Source organism: Prunus persica, chromosome G6 (genome assembly GCF_000346465.2).
Source record: "Prunus persica cultivar Lovell chromosome G6, Prunus_persica_NCBIv2, whole genome shotgun sequence".
NCBI lineage: Eukaryota > Viridiplantae > Streptophyta > Magnoliopsida > Rosales > Rosaceae > Prunus > Prunus persica.
In genome coordinates this window covers 26,421,596-26,439,108 of record NC_034014.1, presented here as the reverse complement: position 1 = coordinate 26,439,108, position 17,513 = coordinate 26,421,596, and the positions used below count along the sequence as shown (strand labels likewise).

General features: G+C 38.1%; 3 protein-coding genes across 9 annotated transcripts; all 3 read left to right on the top strand.

The window, feature by feature from the left end:
- Nucleotides 161-3,536, top strand: LOC18772668 (probably inactive leucine-rich repeat receptor-like protein kinase IMK2). Of its 3 annotated transcripts, none has more exons than XM_020566043.1 (3): nucleotides 161-1,558; nucleotides 1,703-2,590; nucleotides 2,689-3,536. In XM_020566043.1, the coding sequence occupies exons 1-3, from the start codon at nucleotides 559-561 to the stop codon at nucleotides 3,312-3,314; spliced, it is 2,514 nt and encodes an 837-aa protein (XP_020421632.1). In that variant the 5' UTR covers nucleotides 161-558; the 3' UTR covers nucleotides 3,315-3,536. The 3 variants fall into 3 exon arrangements, with proteins under 3 accessions (XP_020421632.1, XP_020421631.1, XP_007206231.2); XM_020566042.1 differs by having other exon boundaries at nucleotides 161-1,679; nucleotides 1,824-2,590; XM_007206169.2 differs by having other exon boundaries at nucleotides 162-2,590.
- LOC18775468 lies at nucleotides 3,537-6,362 on the top strand. 5 transcript variants are annotated; one of them, XM_020566046.1, is made up of 3 exons: nucleotides 3,537-4,781; nucleotides 5,004-5,101; nucleotides 6,077-6,362. In XM_020566046.1, the coding sequence occupies exons 1-2, from the start codon at nucleotides 3,888-3,890 to the stop codon at nucleotides 5,058-5,060; spliced, it is 951 nt and encodes a 316-aa protein (XP_020421635.1). In that variant the 5' UTR covers nucleotides 3,537-3,887; the 3' UTR covers nucleotides 5,061-5,101; nucleotides 6,077-6,362. The 5 variants fall into 5 exon arrangements, with proteins under 5 accessions (XP_020421635.1, XP_020421633.1, XP_020421634.1 ...); XM_020566044.1 differs by having other exon boundaries at nucleotides 5,956-6,362; XM_020566045.1 differs by lacking the exon at nucleotides 6,077-6,362 and adding an exon at nucleotides 5,553-5,804.
- LOC18773985 lies at nucleotides 13,024-15,482 on the top strand. Its single transcript, XM_007208529.2, has 2 exons — nucleotides 13,024-13,320; nucleotides 13,618-15,482. The coding sequence occupies exons 1-2, from the start codon at nucleotides 13,298-13,300 to the stop codon at nucleotides 15,146-15,148; spliced, it is 1,554 nt and encodes a 517-aa protein (XP_007208591.2). The 5' UTR covers nucleotides 13,024-13,297; the 3' UTR covers nucleotides 15,149-15,482.

The following is a 17,513-nucleotide window of genomic DNA, read 5'->3' as shown; positions in this document are numbered from 1 at the left end:
CAGATCCACTGAGGTCATTACAGTCATTTTGGCTGTACCCCTGGTATGGTACCAAGTTGATAATTCACTGGATGCCAAAATTGCCGGGTATGTGGCCTATGAAATATAGCCGTTGGAGAATCTGAAGAGAACCCGGTTTTTCAACCCAGCCGTTATATGGTGGAAATGCACGAGAGAGAAAAAAACTAGCCGTTACAGATAAACAACGATGACGAAGTAGTCTTCAACTCAGGACATTGACCCCATCCCACCCTGACTGTCTCCGACCTCGTCTCTTTTCCAATACAATATTTTCTCCCGTCTCAACCCACTCAGATTCTCACATGCACAAACCGCCTCAATTATTTCTCCCCTCTTATTTAGCTTTCATTTCGTTGTTCATCACCTCTAAAGATACTCTCTCTCTCTCTCTCTCTCTCTCTCTCTCTCTCTCTCTCTCTCTCTCTCTCTTTACTACAACTGTAAAGACCTTGAGCTGAACTAGAAAAGCTTTCAGTTCCTTCATCATTTGCATTCACTTCTTTTCTTGAACATCTTCTTCAACATCGCATTTCTTTGATGTTCATGGAAAATAAGTTCTGTCCATTTCAGATTATGCATGGCTTTAATAATTTGTTTATGTTCATGTATGCCTTGCTCTTTGTTCAGCTTCTGGCTCTGACATACCAACCTGTTTTGGGTCAGCAAGGAGATGGTGTGGTTGTCACCAAATCCGATTACCAAGCGCTTCGAGCATTTAAGCGTGAACTCATTGATTTCAATGGCGTTTTGCGCAGCTGGAATGACAGCGGCTATGGAGCCTGCTCAGGTGGGTGGGCAGGAATCAAGTGCGTCAAGGGACAGGTCATTGCAATCCAGCTTCCATGGAAGAGACTCGGGGGCAGAATCTCTGAGAAGATTGGGCAGCTGCAAGCACTTCGAAAGCTCAGCCTCCACGACAACGTTTTGGCTGGCCCTGTCCCTTGGTCTCTTGGCTTCCTTCGCAATCTCAGAGGGGTTTACCTCTTCCATAACCGGCTTTCGGGTTCCATACCTCCTTCAATTGGTAACTGCCCTCTTCTTCAAACTCTTGATTTAAGCAACAATTCACTTACTGGTACAATTCCTTCTAGTCTTGCAAACTCTACCAAGTTGTTCAGGCTCAATTTGAGCTTCAATTCACTTTCTGGTACTATCCCACCTAGTCTCACCAAGTCACCTTCTCTCACCATCCTTGCTCTCCAACACAACAACCTCTCTGGTTCTGTTCCAAGTACTTGGGGTACTGGAGCAGGAAATAGAAGCTACCTACTTGCGATCCTGACCCTTGATCATAATCTGATCTCTGGAACTATTCCAAGTTCTCTGAGCAAGTTGGGTTTTCTTGAAGAGATTTCTGTAAACAATAACCAGATTACTGGGACCATTCCCAATGAACTAGGGGGGCTCACTAGGCTCCAAAAGCTAGACTTATCCAACAATGCTATCAATGGAAGCTTTCCTTCTAGCTTTTCCAACCTCTCCTCCCTTGTTTCATTGAATCTAGAGGGCAATCGCCTCGATAACCACATCCCAGAAGGCCTTGACAGATTGCAGAACCTCTCAGTACTCAACCTGAGGAAGAATAATTTCAGTGGCCATATTCCAGCATCTATTGGGAATATTTCTGGAATTTACCAAGTTGATTTATCTGAAAATAAATTCAGTGGAGAAATTCCAGAAGGCCTTGACAGATTGCAGAACCTCTCAGTACTCAACCTGAGGAAGAATAATTTCAGTGGCCATATTCCAGCATCTATTGGGAATATTTCTGGAATTTACCAAGTTGATTTATCTGAAAATAAATTCAGTGGAGAAATTCCTGCTTCACTTGGCAGCCTAGCCAATCTCACTTCCTTCAATGTTTCTCACAACAATCTCTCTGGCCCAGTCCCATCCCTCCTCTCCAAAAAGTTCAATTCCAGCTCTTTTGTGGGGAATCTTCAGCTATGTGGCTATAGCACTTCAACTCCTTGCTCTTCTCCCCCACCTCAGATTCTTCCATCTCCACCAACACGGCCTTTGAAGAAAAAGCATCACCACAAACTAAGTACGAAAGATATAATTCTCATAGCAGCAGGTGCCCTCCTAGCCGTTCTGCTTCTACTCTGCTGCATTTTGCTTGTTTGCTTGGTCAGGAAAAGGTCTGCTTCAAAGGGAAAGAATGATAAAACTGTCAAGCAGGCTGCTGCTGGGAGCACTGACAAGGCGGCTCCTGCTACCACCGGAGTGGAATATGGCGGTGAAGCTGGTGGAAAGCTTGTTCACTTTGATGGGCCATTTGTTTTTACAGCTGATGACCTATTGTGTGCCACTGCTGAGATAATGGGAAAGAGTACATATGGGACTGCATATAAGGCAACATTAGAGGAAGGTAATCAAGTTGCAGTGAAGAGGTTGAGGGAAAAGACTACAAAGGGTCAAAAGGAGTTTGAAACTGAAGCTGCGGCACTTGGGAAGATCCGGCACCCAAATCTCCTAGCTCTGAGGGCCTATTACTTGGGACCTAAGGGAGAGAAGCTTCTGGTCTTTGATTACATGCCTAATGGCAGTCTTGCATCCTTCCTTCATGGTAAGTTGATTCAACTATAGCTCATGGTTTTCCTGATTGTTTGATACAACTATATACTGTAAATGTTGGCCAACATGCTAATGTAGCATCTTATGCAGCTCGAGGGCCCGAAACCATCATTGATTGGCCAACAAGGATGAACATAGCGATCGGTGTGACGCGTGGACTCTGCCACCTGCACAACCAGGAGAACATCATACATGGGAATCTCACATCCAGCAACATACTGCTAGATGAGCAGACCAACGGTCACATTGCAGACTTCGGCCTTTCCCGGCTCATGACGGCGGCTGCAAACACCAATGTGATTGCCACTGCAGGAACCCTTGGCTACAATGCACCAGAGCTCTCAAAGGCCAAGAAGAGCACAACAAAGACTGATGTGTACAGCCTTGGGGTGATCATATTGGAGCTCCTGACAGGGAAGTCTCCCGGGGAACCAATGAACGGCATGGATTTGCCCCAGTGGGTGGCATCCATTGTGAAAGAGGAGTGGACAAACGAAGTTTTCGATTTGGAGCTCATGAGGGATGTGCCAACCATAGGTGATGTGCTGCTTAACACATTGAAACTGTCTCTGCACTGCGTGGATCCATCGCCAGCGGCGCGACCAGAAGCTCAGCAAGTTCTGCATCAGCTAGAGGAGATTCAGCAGCCTGAGGCAAATGTTGGCTCTGCTGAAGAAGGCACAGAAGAAGTACCACCACCATCAACAACTGACTAAAAAGGGTTTGTTTCCATCATCAACAGCAACAACAAATGAGAGTCAGGGTTTTATTATTTATTATTATAAAGGAGGGTTTTGTTATAAAATTACTTTGTTCACAGGTTTAGGAAGAGGTAGGCATTGAAAATTCTTTATAAATTAGTATATGTAAATATAGGTTATTGTTTGATTCTTTTGGTCGAGGATGATAATAAATTATAATGTATTCTTTTTATCCAAGTTGTGTTTCTGTTAAACGTTAAACAAACAGAAGTCAATAAAGTTATGAAATTGCAGCACTTAAAAGTGTTGACAACCAAATTAGTGTCACTTACTTTCCCATCACTCTCTTCTAATCAAATACTTTCATGTTATTCCTAAAATAAAATGCCATTTAAAAAATAAGTAAATAAATACAAATTTAATATTGCCTATATTTTTCGCGCAATATGGTAAAATTACATTCCAACCCAACTGCCATTTAATTCACTTCTGCTTGTTCGCGCAATCTGGTGACTAGCCTGAGACTCTCTGTAAGAGCTCAATCTCTCTCTCTCGCTCTCTCTCCTCAGAGCTCAAATTTCTAATGCAATGGAAGACCCTTCCATCGACAAAGTAGCAATATCAGGGCCAGCCCTAGCCTCCATGATCCAACGCTTCTCAACCTCCCAAGGCTCCGTCGACGGTCTGATCTTCGGCCACGTCAGCCACATCGCCCCCACCCTCACCGACGACTCTCCCAATTCCACCTCCTCCGCCACTCTCATCGCCACCATTACCGGCTTCTTCTGCTCCGGCTCCACCCACTCCTTTTACAACTCCTCCGGCCGGGTCGACCCGGTCCTCCTCCGCCGCCTGGTCCTGGCCCAGGCCCAATCCCCCTCCGCCCACCTCCTCGGCTGGTTCTCCGGCCGCCGCAAAACCCACCTCCGTCCCTCTCTCAGAGAATTCTCAGTCTCCAACGCTCTCTCCTCCAACCCCAATCTCACGTTCCCAATCCAAAACCCTCCAGAAGGCCCCTCCAGCCCTAATCTCGTTCCTTCCCTCTTTCTCCTATTCGCTTCTCCGATCACCGATCAGACCATCCACACCCACGAGTACCGGGCCTACCACTTCCGTGCATCCAAACACTCCTTCGAGCCCAAATCAATTCAAATCGTCAACATTGGGCCGGCGTTTCGAGCCCAGTACGAGAACTTCAGTCCCAACTCGCCTTTTCCCAATTTGCCATTCGAGCTGAGGGTTTCGCCGATGATTGTGGACAGAGGAGAGGAGAATTTGGATCAGTTGAGGCAAGTTAACAAGGACCAGAGCGAGTTGGATATGTGCACTCAGGGGTTGGAGGTTGGGAGCCTCAGTAGGCTAATGGGTTCGGAGGCTGCGAATTACACGACTGGCGTGGAGGATTTGTATGAGAAAATGCTTGTGAAGATTGAAAGCTTGACCACGCTCGTTGAGAAGAGCTCCGCTAACGTTCTTGAGCAGGTGAGCCTTTACTGAATTTAGTAAATTTTCGGGAAATTGTATGTAAATTTGGATGGGATTTTGTCAAAGCAGTCAAATTGTCATGAATTTATCAATTGCAATATTGAACTTGTATGCCATTATTTTTTATTTTTTATTTTTTATTCATTTTCAATGCTAAGTGTGTGCTCTGCATACCATATTTGGAAGTTGTGAATTCATTCTTTTGGCAAATTTTGGCAGGAAAATCTCAATAGGAAGTTAAGGTACAAAGCTGCAAGGTCTGCTGCGTTGGAGTAATTGCTTGATTATTGCCGATGGTGTTTTGTGGTGATGTCAGGGTAATTTTCCTTTTCCTTCGTGTTTAGTTTATTTCATGTATTGAGTGAAGCAATGAACCTATATTAGTGAATTATCTGACATTAATAATGTTGTGTAAAGTCTTAGTACAAAGCTCAACATTGCCCTCATGTTTTGCATTGTCTCTTTAAATTGTTTGATCGTTGTTTCTTCCACATAATGTTGTGTTCCTTTTTTTACATATTGAATCTTGCAGTATTTCCATTTACAAATTTAGCATTTCCGTACTTTCAACATGTCTCTTCTTACTCCAGTCCAGATTCTAGTTCCTTTTAGGTTTCTTTTCTGAAGGCTTTCTCTGGTAGCTGAGCTTGTCCACTTCCATTATCACCAACACATATCAACCGCCTGAGACGGCCCTGTCTAGATTTCTGTCGAGTCTACCTTGTATGTTGTCTACTGTAGTTAACAAATCTTTTTTTAATTTTTTAGGTGAGACATGCATTACCGTTACAGTAGATTGTTGTTCTCAGCCCTCTGCACCCTCTATACAAAAATTGGGCACCTCATTGTTAATAATTGTCTTGTAATGGTTGTATTTCAAATGTTTGATTCCCCTTATCTGCGGACCTTCAATTTCTGTTCTACGATGATAACTAATAATTACTCTTATGTGGAATCACATTGTTTTGTAAGTGAATAAAACGATGAACGGAAGGTCTCTCTAGCACCAATTTTCATGTATTTGGAGTTGTCGTAGGTTGACTACCGTTAAAAATCAGTCCACAAATTTCATGACTACCAATTTTCATGTATTTGAAGAGATTTTAAGTCAGCCCACAAATTCAGCTTTATGTGCCTCACTTTTGTCTTCTTTATCTTGTTCTGGAATCAGTGAATCCTTCATGGTGGGAAGCTATATTCTCACTTGCAAAAACGACGAGTAATTAAGTCGGTGAATCCTTGTGTAGTGTTCTGCGCCTCACGTTTGTTGTGGTTTTCTGTTGGAATCACAGCATACAGGAAAGTTTCCTGCTTGATGATGTGGTAGCTCATGTATATGTAAGATTTAGTTGACATTCGATGCATCATGCAGTTGGTGACTTTTGAGATGAAGATCTGTTGGAACCATGGAAGTGTTTTCTTGTACTAATTACGGTGTGGCATGTTTTCGTGGTCTTGAAGATGGGGATGATTTGATACCCTGCGTCCTTTCAGTTATATGTGCACTTGCTGTATCTTGTCCATTTATAAGGGGGAAGAAGAAGAAAGCAAATGATTGTGCAATATTTTCATCTTTCACCTGCCTATGTTTGTTTCTCCTTTCATTGATTCAAGCATACGCAACACGACAACCTAACAACAAATTCAAGAGGCCGACGATAAGCAGCACAATTGCCATCTCAGAAAATTAGGAAAGGACCCTCCTTGCCCACCAGTTCAAGGCCATGATTATTAGCTTGTAAGATTTGTTCAGTTCCCATATTACCAGCAAAACCACCAACCAAAGGGAGCTCCCATCACAAGAAAACGTCGTTGTGTCAAAAATGAGAGGCGTAAAATTTTAAGTAATGGTCAGAGAGCAGTAAAATGACCATGTTTGGGCCTTCGTTCCGCCATGAATACCCAGAAAACTGTTTGTTTGGGTTGCTCAAGGCCCATATAGATTCCATGTTTGGGCCTTGTGCCTACCAGAAAACTGAACAAAGAAGATTTCCAAAATTTGTCCTTTTTTTCTTCTTCTTTTTCGGGGATCACATGCGTCTGATTTGTTGGTACTTTTGTGATTGGAAAGCAATTCATTGTGTTGTGATTTGTCAACAGTATGACTGTGTGACAATGGTTGATGGGATTTTATATATATATATATATATATATATATATATTATATAGGGAGGCTTGTTCACGTTCACGATGGTCAAGCTTTCCAATCCAAGTCCCATCTCTTAAAAACGGGCAAACCCTATCCCCACTTTTTTGTGTCTAAACTCATAGATATAAGAGAAGTTAAATGAATTGATTCGAAGAATTTTCCAAGAAACAACCTCCTACTTTCTATTCAATTTCCCCTCACTATTGGTTATCTATATTAAAATATTTTTTATTATTTAAAAGCTATTGTTACAAGCTATGAAACCTCCTACTTCTATTATTTATTATTATTATATTTTTTTATAGCAAAAAACTAAGCATAAACATCATGAATTTTGGATAAAATAGGACCAAAACATTTTCAATGCACTATTTTAGTATAATAAAGTATATTTATGGGGAATTTTTTTTTAGCACAAGGGATAGTCTAAATTATATGGGAGGGGAATTTCTCACACACACAACTATGATATCGTGGGAATTCAAACCTAATACATCTAGCAGTGGCGAAGCCAGAATTTCATGTGCGTGGGAGCCTCTCACAAAATATAAACAATAAAAAATTTGAACTCACAAAACATACCAAAACATCAAAAATCATATTGTATATTCATTACAATCATCATTGTTCTTGACGAGTTTTCATATTTTGAAATCGTTGCATAACAACCTCGTCATCTATACTATTGGAAATGTCTCTCTCAATATATGCAACGAAGCAATCATTTATACATAAATTAAAAGATCAATTAAAATCAAGGGAGCTTTCATTTTAAGACACTATATAGTTTACTAATTTGGAAGATAGGAATACAATTTCACCTAATTAGCATAAGGCCAAAAACCAAAAAGTAGTATTAATTTTACAATAATGTAATTAAAAAACATCAAAATTACACAGAATGCCACTCCTTTAAAAGCAAGCACACTATGCCACATGTCCACCTCCGGCAATCTCCCTTCCGGTCAGCTACCACCGCCGCCGCCGCCGGCCAACCACCACCACCTACCGCCAGACAACCTCCTTCCGGCTAGCTGCCGCCGTCGCCGGTCAACCACTACCACCGGCCGCCGGCCAACCACCACCTCCGCCGCCGGTCAACCACCACCACCTGCCGTCAGCCAACCTCCTTCCGGCCAACCACCACTTCCGCCGCCGGTCAACCCCCTTCCGGCCTGCTGCCACCACCGCCGACGAGCCGCCGCCACCTACCGCCACCGCCCATCATTGGCCAACCACCGCCACCCATCTCCGTCCAACCGGGGACTAACTCCATTGCCCTTTATTCACCCTCAAAAAATAGAAGAATTTGTGTCATTACAGGGACTCGAACCTTGACCCTCAAATGAGGAAGCCTCACTCACAAACCACTACACCAAACTCGTTTTTGTGATATTTATTCAATTACACAATATTTATATAAACAATCATCGATTAAAAAATTAAAAAAAATAAAAAAATAATTTCAACACAGATTCATGCAAAAACTGTATAAAAAAAAGTAAAACCAAAACTACAAACAAAACCATCAAAAGGCCTCGTAGAAGAAGAATTACACAAGAAAATTGTTGTGGCAAACAAACCAAAGAAAGAAAAGACCAACACAAAACAAAAGAAGAAAACAAACAAAGGGAAAGCAAAAAAAGAAGTTGGAGAAGAAGAAGAGGAAGATGAGGTTGTTGATTACAACAATGATGTGGTCAACCTAATCTGAGAAAAAAATTTGTTATATATCTCTACTGTCATATAATATTATAACAAGATGCAACAAACGGAAATGGAACAGGAAATTTCATTGAAGTGTCTGATCAAAAACTACAACAAACGGAAACTGCAACAAACTGAAACTGCAACGCAGTTTATGGCAACATTTGCTCAAATTTGCAAAGAAACCAAAAAGCAAATCCATGATCAAAGTACTAAAACTAAGTTCAAAACACATTTAAGTCGATGAGTAGTTCTAGCATTCCCATAGACTTGGAAAAATTATTCTAAAATTGAAATATGGAACAGGAAACTGCATTGCAGTTTCTGATAAAAAAATGCAACAAACAAAAACTTCAGTGCAGTTTATGAAAAAAATATGCCCAAAAGTGAAAAGAAACCAAAAGGCAAAGCCATGATTAAAGTACTAAAACTAAGTTCAAAACACATATAAGTAGATAAGCAGTAGTAACATTCCCATAGACTTGGAAAAATTATTCTATAATCGAAATATGGAACAGGAAATAGCACTGCAGTTTCTTATCAAAAATTGCAACAAACGGAAATTGCAGTGCATTTTATGACAAATATCTGCTCATATTTGTATAGAAACCAAGAGGCAAAACCATGATTAAAGTACTAAAACTAAGTTCAAAGCACATTTAAGTCGATGAACAGTTGTAATATTCCCATAGACTTGCAAAAATTATTCTAAAATAGAAATATGGAATAGAAACTGCAACACTTATTCACACAAAAACTGCAAATAAAAACAGAAACTGCAACAAAAATACAATGTAGATATCAATTATGTTAATAAAAAAAACCTAAAACAAAAACAAAAACAATTGTAATTAAATGGAAACTGCAATGCAGTTTTCAGTTTCCAAAAGACCAATTTTGAGTTCCCTTGCTATTGGATAGTTCTACTCTTCTCTTGCCCACCCAATTCCTCATCTGGCTAGCCTCTACTCTTCAAATTGGTGAGGTTGAAGGCCGAGGAAAGAACAAAAATCAAATTGTAATTAAATAAAAACTGCAATGCAGTTTCCAGTTCCCAAAAGTCCAATTTTGAGTTCCCTTGCTCTTGGGTAGTTCTACTCTTTTCTTGCCCATCCCATTCCTCATCTGGGTAGCCTCTACTCTTCAAATTGGTGAGGTTGAAGGCCAAAGAAAGAGCAAAAATCCAATTGTAATTAAATGAAAACTGCAATGCATTTTCCAAAACTGCAATGCAGTTTCTAGGTTCCAAAAGTCTAATTTTGAGTTCCCATGCTCTTGGGTAGTTCTACTCTTCTCTTGCCCACCCAATTCCTCATATGTGTAGCCTCTACTCTTAAAATTGGTGAGGTTGAAGGCCAAGGAAAGAACAAAAATCAAATTGTAATTAAATGAAAACTGCAATGTAGTTTGTGCAAAACTACAATGCAAACCTGTACAATGTAGTTTTGCAATACCATTTCCAAATCAAAAAGTTCAAACCCATGCACCAAAAAGCTAAACCAAAAAGTTTTGCAATACCATTGACAATAGATATCAACGACTAAAATAATAAGGATGCAAGGTGGAGATTTAAACAATAGATCAAAATATTGATGTGAAGTCTGATATGAAATTAATATCACAAGAATTGAGCAACTAACAAAAAAACATTACACGAAAACTGGAAAATCGACTCCCTACAAACAGCTTCATTTCAATATTACCTATTATCTTGCAATACCATCAGACCTATTATCTTGTTGTAGTTGAACTCATTAATCCGTGATTTCTCGATGTTCTTCCACATATCGAACAACTGTTTAGAGTTCCCAGAGTAACAATTTCAATAAGAAACATAGACAACTACTTCTCATGATGCTCATTTTAGATGCTTAGGAAAATAAAAAAGAAACAACGAAAGAAAAGAACAATAAAAAAAAATAAAAAGATAAAACATATGAATACACAGTGAACTTTTTCCTAAATCCTCAGTTCTATGAAAAAAAATCAATTTAGTTGAGCTTAACTAGGCAAACATTTTCACCATTTCTAGAACACTACAGAACAGAAATCATAGCAACCATTTTTTTTCTTGCATTACTTTTCTGGCTTTCTTGGCAACCAAATATACCACAGGTTCCCAGCTTATTAAAGAAATTCACACCATATGACCAAAAATAAATTCTCTATAAAAAAAAATGATAAAAAAATAAACTAAAATTAAAAAATTCCATTGGTAACCCCTCAAAATTCAAAACCCAGAACCCAATATCCAAATTGCAAATCCTAGACTTATTGGAATTAATAAAGCAAGAAATAACGAGAGAGGGAAAAAAATAAAAAAGCACTTGAAGAATTTCATTGAACCTGAAAGTATGTTTAAGGAATCTGATGGCAGCCCAAAGTTGGTCTTTGGTCCAATCACCGTCTTCTCCAAGCAATTGTAGAGGGCAAAAGCCATTGATGAGCTTCTGAAGTAAGGCTTTGAGCCTCTGGTGCTCATGGAAGGTCTCAACAAGGAGGGTGGTGTGCTTTGTGGAACTGCTGTCTGGGGCTACATCTGGTTGTAATGGTGATGGAAGGCATTGGGCAAAGTGAAGAGAGGAAGTGAAAGGTTCGGCTTTGCAGGAGAGTTTTGTGGTTAGGGTTTTGGGAAAGAAGAAGAAGGGTACTATGATTGATGATTGATTTTTCAGCGAGAGAAGAAGAAGAGTTTTGTGCTTTGCAGCGAAAGGTTCGTCGTAGTTTAAAGAGTCATTTATTTTGGGGAGACTTTGGAAAAGCCCAAAGGAGAGAGAAATTTTTTAAAAGAAGCCAAAATAGACAAAATTGCCCTTATTTATTTTTTGATTTCCTAAGGAATCCTTTACATTTGCATGTCTTTGATTTGAAAGTTGAGAGGTTTTTCTGTCTTTTTTGAAAAAGCTTTGGCTTTTTCCAAAAGTGAAAGTTTTTTTATGGGTAAAACCTAAATTTACTTTTATTTTGTAGGTTTTAAAGACGGGCCAGGTTTTTTTAAGGAAAAGGGTAGCATTGTCTTTTAAGCTTTTAGTTTTAAGCTGACCCAATGAATTTGGGCTTCCTCTTTGGTCTAATCCAAAATAACAATTTTTTCCTAGGTATTAAAACCCAAACAAAAATACCTAATATCTCAAATACTAATTAGTAAAGTTATAGTAAATTTAGGTTTTAGTCATAAAAAAACTTTCACTTTTGGAAAAAGCCAAAGCTTTTTCAAAAAAGACAGAAAAACCTCTCGACTTTCAAATTAAAGACATGCAAATGTAAATGATTCATTAAGAAATCCAAAAATAAATAAGGACAACTTTGTCCATTTTAACTTCTTTTAAAAAATTTCTCTCTCCTTTGGGTTTTTCCAAAGTCTCCCTAAAGTTATTTATGTTTAATACCTAATTTTTCTTAAAATCAATAAAAAGAAAAAAAATCAAAATTTTATGAACTAAAAATAAATAAATACAAAAAAAAATAAATAAGAGAACTACTAAAAAAAATTTTAATTGAATAAATTAACCTAATAAAAACTTGATATTGAATAAATTAACCTAATTAAAACTTGATAGTTTAATATGGAGTTTGAGAGAAAAACCCACAGGCAGTGCATTGAGAAAGTCTGCTTTGCTGCTTGTGTATCTCCAAGAAAGGAGAAAAATGGTTAGGATTTTATCAATTTTTGTAAAAGGGTAAATATATAATAATAAGAGCCATAAACCTTTGGAAAAAAGAAAGAAAAGTGGAGCTTGGTGGAAAGGGAAACAGGATTTGGCTGCTGGCCTACGTGATAAAATAAACATATTAATTCAATATAGCAATACATATTACATTTTTTAAAAAAGAAAAAAAGTTGAGTGAAGACCAGTAACTGCACTGGTCCTTACTTACCTTCGCCCTTATCTCTAGTCTGCAAATTAAATTCCTTTTTCATTAAGTTAGAGGTCTTATGAGGAACAATTTTATTAAACAAACAAATCAACCTCTTTTTATTTCTGGGGTTTTGAAATCAGAAAAGCTGAACTCTCGACTCTTTCTTGTCTCAATAAATCACCTTTTGCTGCGTCAAGGGCACTTCATATTCAAATATTTTTGTTTGACCGAAGATTAGGACTCTTGCACTAGTTTCTTCCTAATCAAACAGAGGTGCATTAAATTCTAATTACTATTAAACCAGCTTTATATTGGAGCACCAACTGCCAATTAAACTAACATAAAAGAAATCAGCAAACTGTGAGAGATCATGGACAAATAGAAAACCCAAGTCTTCGTGGCCAAGAAAACGTGGGACAAAACAGGGTACAAAGTCTACGTGTCACAAAAGGATGCCATAAATAAGGCTGCGACGAATAGTTCATGTCATCATTTCACACATATCCTTTTCGGGAATATCTCACAGTTTGCCTTCGTCCCCAAGTCATAGTGACGACAAGCTTGCTTTATTAGCAGGAACAGGGGGCCTTGCTTTCTGGCTGGCCGAAAACAGATAAACCAAACTCTTCAAACGCCTCAAAACCTTGCTCAAGGGGCAAACGCTAAACGCGTACTTAAACCCCAGATAAACCCTTTTATCAGTTTTTACACATAACAAGAAGGAAGCCTGAGAGAAGAGTAGAATAAGCAGACCCACAAAAAGAGAAGAGGAAAGCAGACATCTTTCTGAGTTCCCATGACGTCTGAGGCTTCTGACGGGTGAGTTCTTTGAGGCATGTTTTCATTTCTTCTTTTATAATGGGTTTTCTTTCATCTTCCCCATCTGGGGTTTTGTGTTTGGTTCCTCTACTTTGTTATCTTTCTCCATTATGATTGTGTACTATGAGAAATTGAAGTTTTGGGAAATTTTGAAGTCTCTTTTTTTCTAGGGGCCTGTAAATTTTGTCCATGTTGGTTGTTTAAAAGTTACAGAGCCAACTTTGAATTTCATGAAACTTCGACCAGTCTAAAGAAAGTTCTAATTCTTTTTTCTTTTTGGTACTTGTTTTCTTTCAGGGATAAAAAATTGCCCAAGAGACGTAATGGTTGTGATTCAATTGAGGACACTCTGGCTAAATGGAAGAATTACAATGACAGATTTGATTTTGCAAAAGATGGAGTGAAAAAGAAGCGGAAGGCCCCATCTAAGGGGTCCAAAAAGGGATGTATGAAAGGGAAAGGAGGGCCTGAGAACTCAGATTGTGTTTATAGAGGTGTTAGGCAGAGGACTTGGGGCAAGTGGGTAGCTGAAATTCGAGAACCAAATAATTTTAGTGGTGTGTCAAAGAAGAACAGTCGTCTTTGGCTTGGTACTTTCCCTACAGCCTATGATGCTGCTTTTGCTTATGATGAAGCTGCAAGGGCCATGTATGGTGGTTTGGCCAGGCTCAACTTTCCACAAAACACTATGAAATTGAAGGAGTATTCTAATTCTGTGTATTCTGGAACAACTAAAACAACAACATCATCATCATATGAGTCTTCAACAACATATAATAATGGGGATGAGGCAGAGGGATTGGACATGAGCAGCAAGTGTGCTATGGAAAGCTCTCGATTTGTGGTAGGCAAATCAAAGGAAAGTTATGACTTCTTTGAGGATTGTGTGCATAAAGAGCCGAAGCAAGAAACTGATTGTTCTGTGGGTTTTGCGTCACAGGATTTAGAGGTGTTAGATGCTACTCTAAGAGAAGCTAAAGATGTGAAATGTGAATTGGAAACTGAGTATGAGCTTGCCAGAAATGATGCTGAAGAAACTAGTGTTTTTCAAACCGGGAGTTATGAAAGCTTCAACCATAGGCCTGATTACTTGCATAATGAGCTACAGGTTGTGAATCTTGATTCAGTACCTGATGGGAAGCCTTATTATAATGATTGGGAATCTTTGGAGACTTTTTTGAGGTCCAACAACGATTACTTAAATAATGAGCTTGTAGATGCGGAATGCAATGGAAGAAATGATTGCAACCCTTCAGAGGATGTTAATGTTGAGAAACCTGTAACGAGCGAAGCCATGGAGAAAGAATTTCCCATGATTCTGGAATCCGGAAGTCACAATGGCCTAGATGATAGCTGCCACTATATGCATAATGAGCAGACAAATGTGGCCAGCAATCTGGTAACAGCCGATTTTGAGCCATCTAACGATGAAATTAAGAGATCAATGACGGATCAAGAATTGCGGGGAGGTCTTGTAGAAACTACGAACTTAAATGGCCATAATGGCTTCATAGATAGTTATGCTTGCTTAGATGACATTAGGCCTTCAAATGATATAAAAATGCAGGAGAACAGACTTGCCAACTTGCATAATTGGTCTGTAGAAGAATCATATGGCATTGATGCTCAGAACCAACAAGGGGAAAGGCTGCCTAATCTCCCTAACCAATCACAGACACAACCACAGGGTAACATACCAGGAAGGTTGGCTCATACGGAGGAAGCAAGTTTAGACATCGATTTCGATGTAGATTTGTTCAGGCAAAATTATGATTCAGGTGTATTAGAAGAGCAGGTGTTTCATGGTTCATGGTTCCCTTACTCTTAGTTGAGACTAGCTGAATTGGATGCTTGTTGATATTGTAGTTTATGTTTCTACAAAGGAGGTTTAATCAACGACATGCGTTTTGGTATTCTGTGCTGCAGTGCTTGTGATTCATGTTCGTGCAGACTTGCAGAAGGATTCTGAGATTTTCTTTGGAACAAGGATCAAACTAAGTGAATTAGCTGTATTTTGTTGCAGGGAAAAAAAAATAAGTCTCCATCTTCCATTGTGATGGAAATTGTCTTTTCATTTTAGAATCTTTGTGTCATTTTGTAAACATTTTGTAGGTGTCAACATGATTCTCTTAATAATATCATATTATGCCCTTTGGCCACCACACTTAGGTTTGGTTTTGTTTGGTTGATATTAGGGGTGTAAGTTGGATTGGAAAATCCGATTCCGACCGATTCCGGTCTGATTTTTTCCAAAAAAATTCGACTCCGATAAATCCGATATCCGAAAATGACGAAATCCGAAAATTCCAATAAATGCCGAACATTCCGAAATTCCAATCCGAAAAATTCCGAAGTTCTCCGAATCCATTCCGATCCGATTTTTTCAATTTTTTTCCGAAAAATTCCGAGTTTCTAAGTATAATTGCATTATTTTTAGTTTATAGGTCTTATATATGTTTCATTTCTTATTTGTTAAGTTTTAGTACCCACATACAAATATTTGTACATACTAAATATAGGCTTGACAAAAAAAAAAAAAAAACTAAACATAGTAGTATGTAACTTTAAGACTATATATATATTTGGCAAATATGCTTGATTTAATATAACAAAAAGGTGCATATGTGTGCTTGTTATATCCATATGTACTATGTACATATATGGTAAATGTAGGAAGTATTATACTATTTCATTTTATATTTATGTATGTATTTTTAAAATTATAAACTATCTTCAATTAAACTTTTAATTATAAAATCATTTTATACATGAAACACCACATATAATGTGCGTATATTAATTGGAGCTTTAACAATTGTAGTATTCCAATCTGAAAATTGTAGTATTACAACTGTCTAGAGCATGATTAACGTCTAACACTCTTTATACATGTTCATGACCCACTAGAATTTAAAACCAATGTGATAGTCACTCGGCTATAACTTGAGTCTTGAGCATCAATTGATGAATGTGAATCCATCTTTAGCATGGAATCAAAAAAATTTGATTCACATGAACAAAATATAAATATATAATATGTAGGATAAATTATTTTGATTAATAATCAATATACTATATAGATTGTTGTATATAAAATAATAGATTGTTATATATATATATATATATATATATATATAAGGTGAATTCAAACATGCTATAACTTTCAAAATAAGCTATGCCTTGGGCAATTATAATAGGTTCCAAGGATAATCAGAAAGAGGAGGTCCAAGGCAATTATAACTTTTAAAAAAAACCATCTGCGTTTTTTTTCCAATCCTACATTGAATTGAAGTGACGAAAAAAAGAAGGAAACATTTCTAAATTTTTAAAACTCATTCTTTGATTTTCTTTCTTTCTTAATTAAAGGTTTTCATTCCATCTCAATACCAAAAAAGTAATGAATTTGTGCAGAAACAGAAAAATAAATGATAAAGAAAAAATCTGGATGGTGTGGGGTATTGCAACAAGGGAAGAGAGCTCCAATGAGGATTCAATGGAGAACATATACATCGGATAAATGATTTAGTGCAAACCCAGAAAAATAAAAATGCAAGAGAAGAAACAGTAGAGATAAAGAATTGAAGAATGATTTCTTTTTTGGTTGGAGAAGTGTATTTGTTTTTTTCCTAACGGGATCCGTACATATTGTTCCATATCTGAAGAGTTTTAAGAAAGAAAATGAAGGTTGGCATTCATGGATTAGAAAGGAAGAAACGGAAGAGAGAGGAGAAGTGATGGATGAGTAACCAAGTAGAAATCAAGAAAAGAGTGGAGAGAGAAGTTGCACTCCCATTTCTTGTTGGAGTCCCATATCGACTGCAAGAATAAACTTTAGGTGTTTAGTCCTTTATAAATATCTTCAAACTCAGTCATTTTGTGTAGGGACATAAAAGTACAACCTATTTGGGCCTGTAAAGTTCCTGTTGGACTAGTTGTTAAACCCCTAAGCTGGGTTTTCTTGATTAAAGTTTAGTTGAGATTTTTACAAAATGCTAGTTTGGGCATTTAAATCTCTTAAATTTTTTTTGTCAGTTAAGAGCTTCGGAATCGGAATCTTCCAAAAATTTCCAAATTTTTTTGGAATCGGAATCGGAACTCTATATTGAATTCCGAAAGATATTGGATTGGAATTGGAATTGCTGTTTCCGATCCGATCCGGCCGAAAGACAGCCCTAGTTGATATTAAGGTTGCC